This window comes from Scophthalmus maximus, chromosome 9 (assembly GCF_022379125.1).
Source record: "Scophthalmus maximus strain ysfricsl-2021 chromosome 9, ASM2237912v1, whole genome shotgun sequence".
Taxonomy (NCBI): domain Eukaryota; kingdom Metazoa; phylum Chordata; class Actinopteri; order Pleuronectiformes; family Scophthalmidae; genus Scophthalmus; species Scophthalmus maximus.
In genome coordinates this window covers 2,687,899-2,705,255 of record NC_061523.1, presented here as the reverse complement: position 1 = coordinate 2,705,255, position 17,357 = coordinate 2,687,899, and the positions used below count along the sequence as shown (strand labels likewise).

The following is a 17,357-nucleotide window of genomic DNA, read 5'->3' as shown; positions in this document are numbered from 1 at the left end:
GATTCAGTTCTACCCATGCAATATATCAAAGAAAAGCATAACAAATTGATCAAAGTAAACAATGATGTAATATTGACAAGCTTTATTTTGCACATGAATAAAATAAAAAGTAGGTGTGTTGAATATTTATAATAATCAAGTACACTTAAGTATTTGGATCTACAAATTTAATGTTTGAACATAGTTGTAGGAATTGTTTCCTGATTCATGTGGATTCTAATCCAAGGCAATAAAAGAATATTTTTTGATCTTCTAACACCTAACTATCTTAGAAATTGAAAATAAGAATCTAAGAAAAACAAAGCATGCGTAAATATTCACTTATATATCTACAACATGACACTGACATGGAATCAACCACAACCCAATAATCTTGAAAAACATTTATTGTCCTTTTAATATGTATAGAATTATTAGTATTGACCTGCAAATTCAGAGGACAGGGTTAAAAATAATGGAGTCTCGAAATACTCCTCCTTACAAATTGTTCACAAATCGAAATACTATGAGGTGAATAAATTGTCCACTTTATATGCTGCATATAACCAACTTGGCACAAACTGTAAAATGGGCATTTGCATACATAATCTGTGGTCATGATTATCAGTCAAACAAAATGTGTAATTACATGCTGTTCAAAGCAGGAGAGATGTGCATTGTACTTTTCTCCAAGGCCAAAGTAGTTCACTTTCTCGACAGTGAACGTAACAGTGTGTAAACAACACACAGGAGCTTAAGATTTGTCTGGAGACGTTGCTGTTATTGAAAGATTACAACTGGCCCTGTACATCAGCTTCACATAACATTTGCTCAGTCACTCTCTCTCACACAGTCATCATGCTTAATATAATGCTACAATATTATGGAAAATAAAAGAAGATGAATGAAACAGGGATAATTACCAGTCAAGCAGAAAGCATCGTTTGTGAATCCCAGCTCTGTCATCTGTGGAACTGCTCCGATCGTACACAGGTTTTTATCTCTGCTCGATCTGCTTCCTTCTTTTTGGCTTGTTTTTGCTCCTGGTCTTTGTCATGTATGCATTTCTGGCAAAGAAAGTGGGCAGTTTTTTTTGATGCTTGAGCTATGCTTTCTCTGCCATGGTGTTTGCAAACCAACTCCGCTTCTGCTGCTTGCTGCTCATTGCTTAGGCGTGAGCTTGGTCTTGACAGAGCGTGCGAGTGTGTGCACAGGTACTGTCAGCGCTGTGCATCGCATACCCGAATGATTGACAGAGCGGAGAGACACCCCCCTGGCTGTGATTGGTTATTTTTCTTTTGGCGCGGTGGATTTTGCAAATAGAATTAAAGGCAGTAGGGGTCGCTAAATGAACTAGATTCTGTCATATATGATCTGTCTCACATATTACTACCAGTATATAGTGACAGTTTCAGCAAATATGAAAAAAAGTTTTTTTTCATATTTGCTGAAACGGCAAAGCCGATAATATAAAGAACAAATATAAAATGAAAACAGAAAAAGTGGACAATACACTACTAACAAACAGCAAACTAATTGGTAAAATTGAATCCAATGATTGAATAATATACATAAATTTAAAGTAAAAGAATATAAAAATATATATAAAAAGAAAAGCAAATAATAATAATCTGATATTATTTGGTATAAGCACATATTCTAAAAGTGTCAAACTAATAATGTGCTGGTGTGATATTGTGGTATTTAACAAAGTGAAAATGTCTTTCTTGTGTGTGTGTCTCTTCTTGAGGTGGTTGCTGCTGATAGCTGTCTATGTGGAAAGCTTTTTGGACATGCTGTTCAACAACCTTGTTATGCAGACATGTCATTGCAAAACAATGACTGTTGTCATTGTTTTTTGATTTTGGAGGCACAGTAAATTAAAATGTTTTTGGTTTGAGTCAGATATATAAAGGTGTACGGGTGCGTGTTTAACCCCGAACTTTATGGCCCTTGGCTTGGCATGCTTGACATAATTTGGCCCACGGAGAAAATTAGTTGGTTAATGGCAAGCCCCTTCCAATAAAAGGGAGTGAGACTTGTCTAAAAGTTTCACTCTCCGTTATTTATTGTTTAAGGAAGAAAGCATAGGTTCTGGGTCTACGGATAAAAAAAATATTTTAAAGGAACTAACTAACCAAAACTCTGATTTTTTTTAATTTTCGGGACAATGACGACAGGATTCTGGACTCCAGCACAACTGCTTGTAATTCCCTGACATCTGGATGTGCGATGCCCCCGGTGTCCGTGAGGATTTTTATTTTAGGTTATCTGGGCTCGAGCGCTGTCCAGCTGGGCGCTGGCGTAGGCCCTCTGTTTTTGTAAGGATTATTTTTTTCTTTGCGTGAAACGTGATTATTTCCATTGAAAAAGGAATGGAAATATTTTTTGATGCATTTCTTAGTCCCTTATATGGCAATAATAACAACAATCAATGTTTATTTCTTTAACAGACCACAGTTTTTTTATTATAGGCCTATATGAAATGGTAGAGATGTCACATCATGGTAAAAGTAACGAAATGCATACAAATGCCAAAAATAGTAAAAATATAATTTAAAAAAAACATCCTTTTGGAGAAATAAACAGCAAAAAAAATTGGGCATGAATTACATCCATTTCCAACAATCCTGTTTCTGGTGGTATGCCACAAAGCATTCCTCGTTTGCTTTTAAACAGGATAACATTGCATTTCTGGTTTTCATTTCAACAAAACAATATAGGCAACAGTCCCTCTTGTAGACCAGCCAGGAATTCGCGAAGCAATGAACCATCGCCTTGACTTTCCCGGGGTCTTGTACAGATGTACCTGCATGTCAGAAATATCGATCCCTCCCATACGCTCATTGTAGGCAGGAATAAGTGATGGGCACGGAATGGAAATCTTTGCATTGGACTCTTTACACCATGGTTTGACAGTTGAATGAGGCATGATCCTACAGGCATTACTGTTCATTTCACATCAATCACCCCATTCAGCAGAATTAGCATCACAAGGTCCATGCACTCTCTTCATCAGCTCCTTCTGTGTCATCAAGGGAGCTCTAACGATGCAAATTGATTGGACAGCATGGCGTGCAGGTTCTAGACCAACCATGTCTCGACCATGTCAATTTGTTACCATTGAATAAGTAGTATTATGGGTAGTAGTATTATTTCACATATTCATTCTGGGTATTCACCATATTTACTGAGACAATTGTTTTGCAAATTGTCAAAAATCATACTTATGATGATATTATTTACACATTCATGAGGTAATAACATCATAAAATATCTATGTATCATATTGACCGCAATTACTGAAGTTTTATTTCATAGCAAGTAGTCCATTTTGATCACAGTAGTTTTATTTTGTTATCTTTACCATAAAATGGTTTTTACCATAAAAGTTTGCAACATTCATTAGACTTCTTTTGTTGTATCAATACAAATAATTATGTTATTTAAGGCTGATGACAGTATCACATGTTGAAAAAATGTTTACCCCTCAAAATTTCACCCCTGTCCAAATGTCTGGGGTTATTTTCTTGTTTCTGTCTTCCTGGTTGGAAGGGGACTGAACATGCATGCCATTTAAAGACAATCTGGGGACATCTAGTGGATTATTTCAGTATCAAGGTCCGCCGCTGCTACATAGGGTTGGGTATCGACATCTGGTGCCAATCAGAGTTATTCGATATTTGCGCACAGAAAAACCACACATGCTACGAGTGCACAGTTTCCACAAACAGAAAATCAAACTCTTGGGTGAGCAATTATGAGCATGGGACTGAGACTTCAAGTTCTCTTTTCAAGTTGAATTTTGATGCCCCTTGTTTGACTGCTTGCTGACCCTTTGCCAACATGCCAAGCCATGGGCGTCAGAAGCAAAACAGATGTTGGTGGGTCCTATATGCCATTTCCTGTATTCTGGTGTGTTTTAATTAATAAGTGTAATAGAGGCCGGACAATTGAATGCTGTGCAGGGGGAAAAATCCCTCCTCGTTGCTGGTTCTCGACAAACTCGTCGTTACGTAAGAAATTGATTTTTTTAGCCCAAAACGACAACCACATACCTGTCATGGTTTCCCAAAAATGAACACAACAGCATCTAATATTTACATGATGCCATTAAAAGCAACAGGTGAACAACTTATGCATATCCATTAACATGCTAAGCTTCTATAGTGACAGTATGTGGGCACAGCCAGACCCACCCAGCTGGGCAGTAGGTGCTCTGTGTAGTCAGTTGCTGCTGCCTCAGTGTGAGAGCTGTGTCTCAGTGTAAGAACGCGGGAGTGAAGCCGGCAGGAGTAAGGAAAATGTAGTATGGGGTTTAATTTATATGGAATCAATTAGCAAATCAAGCGGAATGGATTTGAGGAGCGTGGATGGCAAGGGAGTAGCGAAAATGCGGTATGGAGTTTAATTTAATAGGGCATTCCACATATGGAATGGATTTGACTGACGGTGCTCTCATACTACCACCGAGTGAATAGATAGCTGCGCTGAAATGGAGACAATAGAAGTGGGTGGGTTCAATATCATTGGTCTTAAAAAGTTGAACACTGCTGATACTCTGTATAAAGCATGCAGCACTTGTCAGTTTCCCCATGCATTCATGTGTGTCTGATGCTGACATGATCCATCTGTGTTCTGTCCACCAGGTCATGTATCAAGCGTGGCTGGCAGCACTCCACTCTCATCATGTCTGTTCCTCAGACTTCAGCGTCCAAGGGCAAAGTGATGCTAAAAGAATACAACGGCTGTCATAATGAAATTGAACACATTTTCCGCTGGATGACCTCACATGTGGCTCATCGAATTAAAACCCTGCGTCAGTCTGAGCAGCTAGTGGAGGAGTGGCGCTTTGACCCAGCCCACCCAGTGAAGATGTTTCTGTTTGCCCGACTGTCTCAGCCCCCCGCCTTCTTCTCCTCGCTGTCCATCAAGTTCACTGGCAGGATTGAGTTCATCTTTGTTGATGTGAGTCACTGGGACAACCACAGCAGCCTTAAGGAGATCGGTGTGACACATAGCCCTGCCTACATCTTCAAGATGCCTGAAGGCATCTATCGCTATGGCAACAGGTGATGGTTGAACATGAAAATTCATAATTATTGTTAAATAAAACCAAATTAATTTATTTCTCTTCTGATTGTTTTTTTTCTTTCTTCTCCTCCCTGTTTCCCTGTCCAACCTCTCTTCCACTTCTCCTTATCCTCTCCTCCCCATCTCTTCTTCTCCTGTCCTCCTCTTTTCCACCTCACTGTAGTACGGGGGAGTTTCTGTCCTTAGCTGCCATGGACACTTTCCTGCGTTCGGTCCAGCCGGAGGTCAATGACCTGTTTGTCCTTAGTCTGGTCCTCATCAACTTGCTGGCCTGGATGGATCTCTTCATTACACAGGTCACTCCCTGTTCTTTTTCCATTTTACTTATTTTGAAAGGGGGGGATTTACTACACTTAACTCAATACTCTTATCTGCAGCTGTAGTAAAGACAGCTGCACGTTTCTTGCAGAGAACACGTGTCGAACCGGACAAACTCTGCAGATTTTACTCACAAAACACACCAGCTGATGGTCCTTTTTTAAAGCCTGGATTGAACAGCACATAAAGTATTAACATTTAGCTCCATCTTGACTAGCTTTAACTAGAATTTTACTCCCTTATACCTATCTACTTTTACTGAAGTAAAATGTATAATACATGGTGGTGTTGTTCCTTTTATCTAAGTGGAGGATCTGAATGATCTTTTCACCCCTGAGCAGACATTTTCTACAGAGACATGCAGTTAGTTCTGTCCAATTCTTTTTGTTTTGTCTTTTTATTGATATTGACCAGCAGACATTACAGTGCAATACAACAATGTGAAAAGGCACATGCAGAGTGTCAACATTGAAACATTTGAGCCCCCCCTCAACCCTAATGTTATTAGTGAAGACAGGATTTTTTGACAATTTGGAGCCCACCTTAGGGAGCTGAGAGCAAATTACAGAGTACAGCAAGCTCTGGAACAATGACACTTCTGTGTGACCCCATGGTTGACACTTGACAGACAGTTCCTAATTGACCCAGAAGAGGAGCTTGGAAATGTTACAAGCTCAGTAGCTATCGTTAAAAAAATTCAAGCACTAAGCCACCATTGATTTTGGGAGCTGGAAAACTAATCTTTTGAGATGTGCAGGTTTATTGTTCCAAATTAATGTATCGAACTCATGATTGAGATTGCAGAAAAAAAGATTTATTCAAACAAATCGGGAATTGTTGAAAAAGATGTCAGATTTTTTGTAAGATGACCATTTTTATCAGGTTGACACGTCCTGCAACATGTAGGGGAAACCAGAGTAGATCTGTTTTACATTTGCCTAGTTGTGGTCGAAAATTCTTAAACAAATTGGCTACTGTGAGTTCTCAACCTTACTATGTAAAGTGCCTTGAAATAATGTGTGTAATGATTTGGCACTATAGAAATAAAGTTGAATTCAATTCAATTCAAATTATATGGTATAAAAAACAAATAGCCCCACTCAACTAAAACAAAGGCATCTCCTCATTGAGTGACAATATTATTTTTGCAGAAGTTTGATGAAGGGGACTAAAGACTGTTGAGACCTGGTGTTGGAAAAAACGATTGTCTCCCTAATGTAAAGCCGGTTTGATCTGCAGAGATTGTGGTTGGCATGACCTGTCGGAGGGGCACAGACAGCATTTTGGACAATATTTTAAAATCAACATTTAAAAGGGATATTGGCCTGTAGTTACCAGAGTTCCAGATCTTTAACTTTCTTAAAGAGAGAGATAGAAGCCATAGAAAGTGACAGTGATGGCTTGAGTTAATGGAGTTCATCTGCAACAACCCAAAACATAATCCAGTGGTGATCATGTTTCCATTACGCATCACAGCATCCCAGCTCAAAACTTTGTGGTTAATCTAATATTTTTCAGGGTCTCAAATCCCTCCATTGACAGTGAAATGCCCCTTTAAATTGCAAAATCATGAACAAAGGATTTAGCGTGAATAATTAACTAACAAACCATACATTCATTCATTATAAGACAGCATGAACACCCACCAACAACACTCTCTGTGGTGAGGTGTAATGGTGAGAGTGCTTACAGGCTCAGTGTCATAATATGGTAAACACAGCAGTCAACAGATCAGGTTTTAAGTGTTGCCCAGTGCCCACTTACCACAAATGCTGGTAGAGAGAAGAAGAAAGAATATCGTCTTCAACATTACGCCTTCACATGAAGTAGAAGGGCCCTGCACGGACAGCCACTATATAGTCTCTAGTCTCTAAAATAATTGTTTCTTACCTCAGTATTTAGTTGTGAAAATAAGCCTGGCAGGAAACAGCAGGGCTTGCTTGAGCCAGAGGTTGTAAAGGTTGGTAAGTACCTCTCAGTATCTGTTGCGCTGATCCAGTATCTCACGAGCGTAGTCCTCATAGATGACAATGAGGGAGCCTTGGTACTGTAGTTTGCCTGTCCTGGCTCTGGCCTTACGCATGATCCTCTCATTCTGTTGATAAGAGTGTATCCAATTTATTTTATCATGTATTCATTGTCATGGACAGGGAGCAACAGTGAAACGATTTGTAGTTCTGATCCGAACACTTGGAACCTACAACTCCATCCTGCTGGTGTCCTGGCTTCCTGTTCTGGTAGGATATCATCCACACTTCACAGTTCTCACACTTAAAGGGGCAGTAAGCGATTTTGAAGAAAGATGTTTGTTGTTGATTTTTTGACCGCACTAGTCAGACTCAAACCCGCAGCCTCGAGGATGGGAGAAAAATGTACTTACCTAAAGGCCAAAACCCCTGAGTCGTAGCATCTGTCGCTAGTATGTCTCTTAAGGTGTCAGGGAGTGATGTTTACAAACTGCGCACACAGTGATGTGTGGTAAGGTCGGCACCACTTGTTTTGTTTTCAATATACAAAGCCAGGGCTGTGCAGAATAAACTGATTTTATTTGGCTCACATAGAACCGACAGTTAGCGGACTCTGAGGAAATATTGGCTGAATTTTACACAAAGGGTTTTGAATTAAAATGCTTACTGCCCCTTAAACTTCTTTTCACAGTAGTCTCTTTCAGTGGCATTAACTGTTTTCTAGTCTGAAGGGCATGTTACAAACCCTGAACCTAAACCTGAATACATTAGGCACATTTTTGTTTGTGTCATATTGTAACACAGTGTGTTTGGTCCTTTGAATTACTTGATAATTGTGTAGTGTATTGTAAGTCATTGTTAAAAGTTTGATGTGATATGATATTAGTGTCAAAGCCTTTAACAGTATGAGTAGCTTTAATAATATATATGCAAGATCAGACACCTGCTCAATTTCCATGACACAGAGAAAGTCAAACATGCTTTTATATCTTCACGCCAGGAATACTGCTACTCTTTTCTTTACTGCTTACATTTACTACTTTAAGTGGTGAATTCAACAATTCAACAATTTTCTCAATTGCATTTTTTTGGTTTTGGCATCACTGCACTGGTTGCTACCATGGTGTATTAGGGCCATTGTAGGGAAAAAAATATACATACGGGGACGGACGGGGGGTGGTAATATTCCGAGAAAAAAACACAGAATTTCTGACATTCAAGGCGTAAATTTACCAGAACACAAATTCGGATATTCTCTGAGATTAAAGTGGTAAATTTACTTGAAAAAAGTAGCAAATCTATGAGAAAAAACTCACAAATCTACGAGATTGAAGTCGCAAATCTACGAGCAAAAAAATAGTGTTTTGTTTATCAAGGAACTACATCGCTTTTTTATGTAGAAAAGCGATATTTCAATCTGCTCTGTCTACATGCAGTCTCTCATTCACCTCCGCTGTCATACACAAACACAGTGCCCTACTCTGCAAATAATGAATTGTTACAAGCAAGTTAAAACGAAAGCTGTCTGTAAATAGTCTGAATGTTTTTCTTAGTTTGCCACAAATCTTGGAATTTGGCCAAGTCTTGTAAATGTAGCTGCTGGAAACAAATCAGCCCCCATCTCTACCAAAGGTAAATACACATGGCAAATTATTATGCAATGACGTCATCGGACCTTGGATGCGTTCTTCGTTCTTTATAAACTTCACTCAATATTTTGATGTCAGGAATATGCATATTCAGTGAAAAAAGCCCCTCCCACCACCAACTCTTGGTCACTAAACAATAGGACATATATTTTATAGATTGCAGATTAGTTGTATAAAACAATGAAGCGATTAAAGCACCATTTTTCCAACTTTTTTCTGTTAAATTTGTGACTTTTTTCTCTCGAAATATTACTCCTTGGCTCCGTATTTTTATTTTTTTCCTACAATGGCCCTAATACGCCGTCGTAGGTTGCCTGTTTGGAAAACATTTTAAAATTTAGTTACTTACAAGTCCATCCATGGCTTGGACCCAGAATGTGTTCGAAACTGATCCAAAACTCATAATAGTCCCATAGACCAAACTGAAAACCAATGGTGACCGTGCTTTTTCTGTTATGGTACCTCATCTCTGCCTGTGCCTTTGGACTCCACTACAGCTTTTAAGTCCCCACAGAGTACTCTCCCTCACAAGATGGCCGACACTTAACAATGTCTTGTCTCTATTATTAGATATAACTATTACTACACACTACTATTCTATGGTGTTTTTATTTAATTGTATCTATCCTATTTAGTTGTACGGTTCCTATATATCGAAATAATTTTTTGTTTGTTTTTTTGGGCTTTTATATAATGTTATGAAAGATATAGCACAAATTCACTTCAAGAGATTATTTTTTATAACTGCATTATACCTAGCTAATTCCTTTATTTAAATTTCACCTGCCTTAATGAGCATATTTTCAAAATCAAATTCAAATACAAATAAAATGTATTGCCACATTTTAGACATTATTTTGTTATCTACACTTTGTTTTAAATTATTTTATTTTATTAATAACAATATTATATATGTACATGGGCTCAGTGCTGTTTGATATACACCGATCAGCCATTACGTTATGATCACCTGCCTAATATTGTGCAAGTTCCCCTTTTGCAGCCAAAACAGGTCTGGCCCACGAGGCATGGACTCCTCAAGACCTCTGAAGGTGTGTTGACGTCTTTAAGTTCTGTAAGGTACGAGGTGGGGCCTCCAAGGATTGGACTTATTTGTCCAGTACATCCCACAGATGCTCAATTGGATTGAGAGCTTTTGAATTTGCCTATGACAGTGTCGCCACCTCAAGGTTTGTCCCATCAAGACCTGCAGTTTTTTAGATGCTCTAACCCATTCATCTAGCCATTCCAATTTCCAACACATCAACTTTGGGAAGTAATTAATCACTTGCAGACTTATATATTCTACCCGCTGACAGGTGCCATTGTACTGAGATTCTCAATATTATTCCCTTCACTTGTCAGTGGTCATAAGGTTATGGCTGATCGGTGCATATGCTGTCATGTTTCAAAATAGGTATGCCCTACAAGCGATTGGATGTCTGAATTACATTTCTTAGTTATATGAATCAAATTTATTGCTATTATAATGAGGTTTTAGGGTTTAAATAAAGTGATTCAGTTAAATGGAAATGTTTAAATAGACTCAGTGTTGTGGATTAATTCCAGTTGGTCTACAGAGGTTTAGACTAGAGCCCAACTGATATATCTGCCAACCGATATATGGAGGAAATATGATGTCTGTAACTTGGGAGTGTGGACTGTTGGTAATCAGTTTCTGACAAACAGCTGATCTACTTAGGCTGGTAGCACCAACTAGTCATTACTAAGACTGGTCTAAACTGCTGAAACTGTCTTTGTTAAGACCAGTATTAATTGATTAATGAACTATTATTAAATCTAATTTGCCCTGCCACATACGCTATCTCTCGCATAAAGCCGACACTTGGCGTACCCACACACACACACAACGAACATCACCAACTGCACCGTTTGTTGTGTGTAGGTGTGTGCTGATACAGAAATGGAGCAGAAGAGATCATAGACACACAAACAGAATATGTTTAGTGTTAATAAGGCATGTTTTATGAATGTCTTACCCTGGTAGCTTCAAAAATTATTATTAAAAAACTTTTTGACCTCTTGCCAATCATTATGGGAAACAAGGGGGCACACAACGAGAGGGAGCACCACAAGCAGCAATCAGCTGTTTTTAAATCCCTCCCCCGCTCCGTTGGAGAACCAGAGAGAAAGAGAGAGACAAGTTTTGCTCAGCACATCAAGTACCCTACTACTTCACTACTTTACCTACCTTTACTGGCTTAAATTTTGACTTTATGCCTGCCCCCCACCAGTCTTACTGCTTAGAATCCTTAAGCCTAGTTGGTGCAACAGGCTTAACTCTGCGGCTGGACTTAGAACGACAAGTTATGACTGACTTATGACTGTGGTAATGCTATAAATCAGAAGAGAATGAGAATGGACGAACGGTTGGACCTCACAGGAAGGAGATAATAATGCAACCTCGTGTTAGGGAGGTGTATCTAATTAAGCAGCCACTGAGGTATATCCACAAATGTTAGTATGACTGTCCTCATTGTGTTTGAGAGTTGCACAGAGTATATTTGATCACTAATCTCTGATTGATAACTCCCTCCAGGCTCTGCTCCAGCTGCCTTATCTGGACACTCTATATGGTTACAGTCTAAAGCTGCTTCGTTATGCTGACACCACGACACTGGCCAGTCTGGTGAGGGCTGACTGGACCTTCTACTCATCCCACCCTGCTCTATTTCTGTCCACCTACCTGGCCCATGGCCTACTAGTTGACTTATTTGAGAAGAAACGCCGCTGTGGTATCAGGAGCCGAGAGGAGAGCACCACAAACCTGGAGTGGCTGGCCAGTCTGTGGGACTCGTATACTTCTTATCTGCTCCACCCTATTGCATCACTGCAGCAGGTCCCAACGGACCACTCAGACTGGGAGGATGATCCTAACTTTTTGTTTGAGCGTTTGGCTTTCCCTGATCTTTGGCTTCACCCATTAGTGAATGTGGACTACATTAAAACCCTGCCAACGTGGAGGTTCAGAGCTGTGGGTCAGCAGCATGGGGGCAGCTCTGGTGTACAGCCGCATGAAGAGACAGAAAGTTATGTTTCAGACACAGATAATTTTCCTCATACAGGTCCCAGCACACCTCAAAACGAGAGTGAAAGGCATAAGAGGTCACTGTCCAGTAAGAATAGCAGCACCCAGTTGTGTCTGTACAGCAATATGGAGCCTAGCAGCAACCATCTGTGTGTGTGTGACAGGGCAGTAGATAACAGCCACCTCACACCTCCAGCTGTCTCTAACCAGCAGCACTGTGACTGGTTAGTGTGGCCCTGTGATATGCTGCAGTGCTCAGAATGTGTGGTGTGTCTGGAGAACTTTGTCAGTGAGGAGCTGCTGATGGGTCTGCCCTGTGGCCATGCCTTCCACCAGCAGTGCATTGTGGTTTGGCTGGCAGCGGGCCGACACTGCTGTCCAGTGTGTCGCTGGCCCAGCTACAAGAAGAAACAGCAGAGAGGTGCAAAGATCAACTCTGCTGAAAACACTCTGCAGGACTGATGGATAGGTCTGACTTAGCCCTGCCCATCTCCATTGCCTCTCTACTCACTGCCCACAGGCAGTCATCATCACAGCTAGCTTGTAGTAAAAGTCGGGACAGGGGAGGCGAGAAGGAAGTGTGAGTTGAATTGAAGAGGGGTGCTGTTGTCATTAACTAACAATCATCTTGTTTCCATTCCTGTTGAAGGCAATGGTCTGGCCCTCATGACAGACAGATGGAAGCCTACAAAATTCACCATGGTCCCTGTATAGAGAGGCTTCAGATTCACACGCTAATCACAGTTCACAAACTTTGCACTGCAATAAAAACATATTTCCTTGTTGTTTGTTTGCAGGACTGTGAGGATATTAGATTACATTCTAACCAGGTACCACCAGAGTGACTACAGGCAAGACAAGAAGCTACTTATCAAGCAAATTGCCTTAAAACACACACGTCTGTCCTAGACCAATGACATACTTCTTAAAAAAAAAAAAGATTAAACTTTTATATGATGTATGTCCATGATATCAGTACAACAAAAGAAAGAAAGTCCTCCTCTGCCTTGTCCCCACCAACCACTCCTTAGAATCTTTAATATGTATTTGGATTATTCAGAACATTTCCTGCCCCACCACTGTCATCAGTTTCTACTTTAATTCGGCCCTATGACGTTTCATAGTGTCTCTAGTACTTTTGAATTGCAGCACTTAAACTGTGAGTCATCTCCCCAGGAGACAAGCAAATGTGCTTTTTAGGATTCTTGTTGTTAGTTAATGGTTTCCTGCATCACAGTCCCCCTGGTTGTAACCGACTAGTTTAATGTGCATTAAACCACAGAGGGACAGGCTTTAAACAGGTTGCTCATACAAGAAGATGATATTCCCGATCTGATTCTATCAAATTGGCTCTGGGTCAACCCTTATTAACAGAACCAGTAGAGACTCATTGGCATTACCTGCCCCTGCCTGTTGGTTAAAATGTTCTGTCAAAGAGAGGCAGGAAAGTATGACACGTAACACTGTTGTGGTATACTGTTTGACCTTGTGCTCACTCAAGACAAGACAACTGCAGAGTTTGCACTTTTCCACCTGTACGTGTTGATGTCTACATGCACTAACCACAACACTAAATCTTGTCAACACCCATGTGTTAGAGAAAGGGGTTTGCCATATGCTTATGTATCAGCAATGCTTCAGGTATACACACGTTTTTGACACAAATGAGTGGTAGAGTATGTGACTGTGCTGTCAAGCTAGAAAACTAACCACAGTTAAAGCTACTCCCACCAGGGGTCACAGACAATTATCACCAGTTCAGCAGTTCCCCTCGGCTTCTCAGAGCACTCTAGCATTTTTTTGGCATTTTCTCTCACCAACATCATTTACTGCTTCAAACAGCAGACAGACGGTAAAAGCGAGCATCTGGTGAACATTGGGGAGCATTTAACAGCTGAAGAGCCCGATATTTTCCTCGGGAGGTGGTAGAGACTAAACACAGAGCTAAAAGAGAGGGAACACTGGACTTGGAATTATCACAAGATGCATGTGTTCGTGGCTGCCTTACCATTGCTTTACCAAGAAGGGACATGAAACAACCGCATATGAATTTTACATGGTGGGTGTCATCAATCTGTCTTTATATAAACCCATTTCATTAGCAGTGAAGCTTATGCTGAGGAACAAAAAGGTTTGAGGGGAATAAACAAAGTGCACGCATGGTTTTTATTTTTTTCCTCATGAATCTCAATGTTGTCTTGACTCAATAAAAAGGGAGTAAATAACTTCCATTGAGCTGTGACTTGCTGACATCAGGATGTGCGGCTCTCACTTCCATCTGCTGCTGACATATCCAAATATGTTTTCTCAAATAATAATAATGTTGAAGGGATATTTTCACATTTTGAATTGGATGTTTGTTTGGAACCATATTTTTTTTTAGCCTTGAGTTACTGTACAGTATGAATGACTTGCTGATAATAGAATATGACTGGGTAGTATTGTTGCTGCTACCCTCTGGCAAACAGATTTTAGCAAACTAGGGAAGCATATCTTCTGACTTGCATATCTATTGCCTGACCTTTAGGTTACAGTTTAACTCTTAAAACACATTCTTTGCTAATGATGACTCATTATGAATACAACTCGAAGTGGCTGCTAGCAGACTGTCACTTTACCCTGCAGTTTCAAAAAATCCTGATCTCAAATGTCCAAAACTATCAACCTTAAGTGCATAGACTCATCCCGCTCATTCCTGCTGTAGGTGAATGGCAAGAAAAGAAACATGCTGTTAAAGTCTACAAAATAAAAGTGTTTTAGAACTTTGTGGTGTCAGTGTGTTGTCATCCTCCTGGGTGATCAGGGTCTGTACAGAAGAGAAGGTTGGACTGATCAGAGCACGACGAAGCAGGCCGCAGCTTCCACTGAAGTGTGATTATTTTAGCAGTGTTAATGTTTGTAACTGAAAACAGTTACAGTTGGTGATTTAGACATTTCTGATGCATTGAATTTGATGTATTTTGGGCCAAAAAATTAATCAATACATAGGCTACAAAGCTTTGAAACATCATTAAGACCTTTCACGGTGTAGATAGTTTGTGGTGGGTTCCTTTAACCAAATAGAGACCAGATTCAGAAACTGCAAGTAAAGAAGTAATGAAAGAGGTGAATCTTTTTTTTTGGAAACATATTCTTTTATGTTTGTTTTCAGAATCATCTTTTGATTAGGGGTATGTATGGAACGTTTTAGTTATGTTACAGCTATTATTTAAGCTGGAAAGGCCTCACTGGGAAGAAAAAAATATTAGAGGGTTTTGGCCAAGATAGATGATGAACACAAAGCAAAAAACCAAAGCTTTCAAAACACATTACGCAGACCTGCAGTGCACAAGATCAAATATTAAAAAGAATAATCAGGATTCTCTAAGTAAATAAAATCAAAAGAACAAAATAAGCAGGGGTGGAAGTGACCATTATATTTACTGTTGTTACTGTAATGAATATATGTCTTCTTTTTTGTACTGAGTTTTTTTTTTAAATCACTTATTTAACTTCAGTACATTTATTTCAATTATTGTACTATGCTACATTTTAAGTCACAGTCATTAAAAAAGACAAAGACACAATGAAATCCTGAAAAACGTGGGAATTCCACGAAAGAAACCACCTCGAGTCTGCAGCTGCGGGAGGACAGAGCACCACATCCGAAAGAAGACCTTGCCTTCAGCTGACACTCTTTGGATCTACTTATCTTTTCTGCTCTGGTTGACTGTGCTTTTCTCATTCAGGAAGTCAGAGTCTGTGTAGCTGTGCTATTGAAAAACATAGGAGGGCTGGAACATACCCTGGACGTATACTGTATATACCCAAGTCTATCAACGCTCACTTTTAAAAATTGTAATGTCATTTCATAATGACCTCATTTACACCTTGTGATGACTTATGATTGGTAGATCTAAATAAGCTACAGGTTGTGTCTCTAATGTTATTGGTTGCAAAAGTTTTATTGTATTAATTAAATTTAAATACATTTTATTTGTATAGTTCCCAAAAAGAACAAGCACTTGGTGACCTACCCTTGCGTATCCAGACTAATAGTCAAATGCGTATTAGTCTGGGACTTCTCAGTTCATTTTGAATTTCCAAGAGACTTACCATTACCAATGGACGCAGACCAGGGGTGCAGTCGAGTGTACTTCCTATCTACTATTCCTTGATCTCAGTGGAAAACGTTGTGTGGTCAAGAAAAGGTGTAAAGGAGGACTGATAGGACTTAGGAAAAGCTGACAGCAGTGCTCAGAGAAACCACTCGACTTTTACTAAACTACATCATCATGCGACGGCGGATGTTATTCACGTACATCTACTGTGGTGAAACTACAAATTTCTGAAGATGGACTACAAAATGCAGCTGCTCCATCAGCATGTTTCAGTGTGTATTACCGTGGTATCAGATGGAAATGATTCATATGTAACAGTAACTTATATGATTACGTGCGTCATTGTTCTGGGTCATATTCATACACCTTCTTCTACTACTTTGCCCTCTATGCTGCCCCTACATGACAGTGCCCTAAAGGGTGCCTTTCCAGTAGAGAAAATGGGATGCAGTGCTGTATATGGTACTCCTACAGGTGAGAAAACATAATGAAGCGCCCAAATCTCTACGATTCAATTTTTGCATATTGGTGGGGCCCAGTGTCGTGCAGTAGGTGCCCTTTTTATTTTTTCGCTCCTGCCCCTCAAACAGCCTGAGTCCACTACTATTTCCAAATATAATGTAAAGAAACATAAATGAAATAGCCAACAGTACTATGAGCTCTGCAAGATACGATGGAGCTTGGTCATTAAGGGCTTTGTATGTAAGCATCAGGTTTTTTTCTATTCTGGATTTTAATGGGGAGTCAATGCAATGCGTAGCTTGCGGCTGCCGGCGGGCTCGGCCGGCCGGGATGTCCTTAACATTCTATCGCCCAGCCCCTTGTGCTCTGTGTGTAATTATGGAGAACGCGTTTGCTGTGCCTCCCGGGTCTCTTCGTCGTGTATGTGCCTTGTTACGTGCGACTGTTGTCATGGCAGCGCAACGCCGTAGTTGCGCAGCAGACCCAGGGAGGAGCGGGGAGGAGCGAGGCGGAGCGAGGCAGAACACGAAGGGAGGGGGGCGAAGAGTGAGCAGGAAAGCGCTGGAATCGACGATAGTCTCACAGGGCTTTTTATACAGAAAGAGGAGGGTGCTGTGTGGCTTGATCCTTGAGGTGTTTTGACATGGAATGGCAAAGACATGTAGAGACACACCTGAAAACCAATGTAACTTGTGTAAAAGGGGGCATAATATGGGCCCTTTAACTGCAACCTCACAGC

The 17,357-nt window shown here is 40.1% G+C and overlaps 1 protein-coding gene across 8 annotated transcripts in view; it reads left to right on the top strand.

Annotated features, from left to right (window-relative positions):
• Positions 1 to 14,821, top strand: part of rnf103 (ring finger protein 103) — a 45,211-nt gene extending 30,390 nt beyond the window's left edge. For 5 of the 8 annotated variants that reach the window (XM_035649450.2, XM_035649448.2, XM_035649453.2 and 2 more), the window contains 4 exons: positions 4,629 to 5,051; positions 5,237 to 5,369; positions 7,542 to 7,628; positions 11,568 to 14,821. In XM_035649450.2, coding sequence (XP_035505343.1) covers positions 4,629 to 5,051; positions 5,237 to 5,369; positions 7,542 to 7,628; positions 11,568 to 12,518 — 1,594 coding nt within the window. In that variant the 3' untranslated portion in view covers positions 12,519 to 14,821. Of the gene's footprint in view, positions 1 to 4,628; positions 5,052 to 5,236; positions 5,370 to 7,541; positions 7,629 to 10,010; positions 10,060 to 11,567 lie in introns of those variants that run through there. The other 3 variants (XM_035649457.2, XM_035649456.2, XM_035649454.2) reach the window with 2 other exon arrangements.
• Positions 14,822 to 17,357: the final 2,536 nt, after the last annotated feature.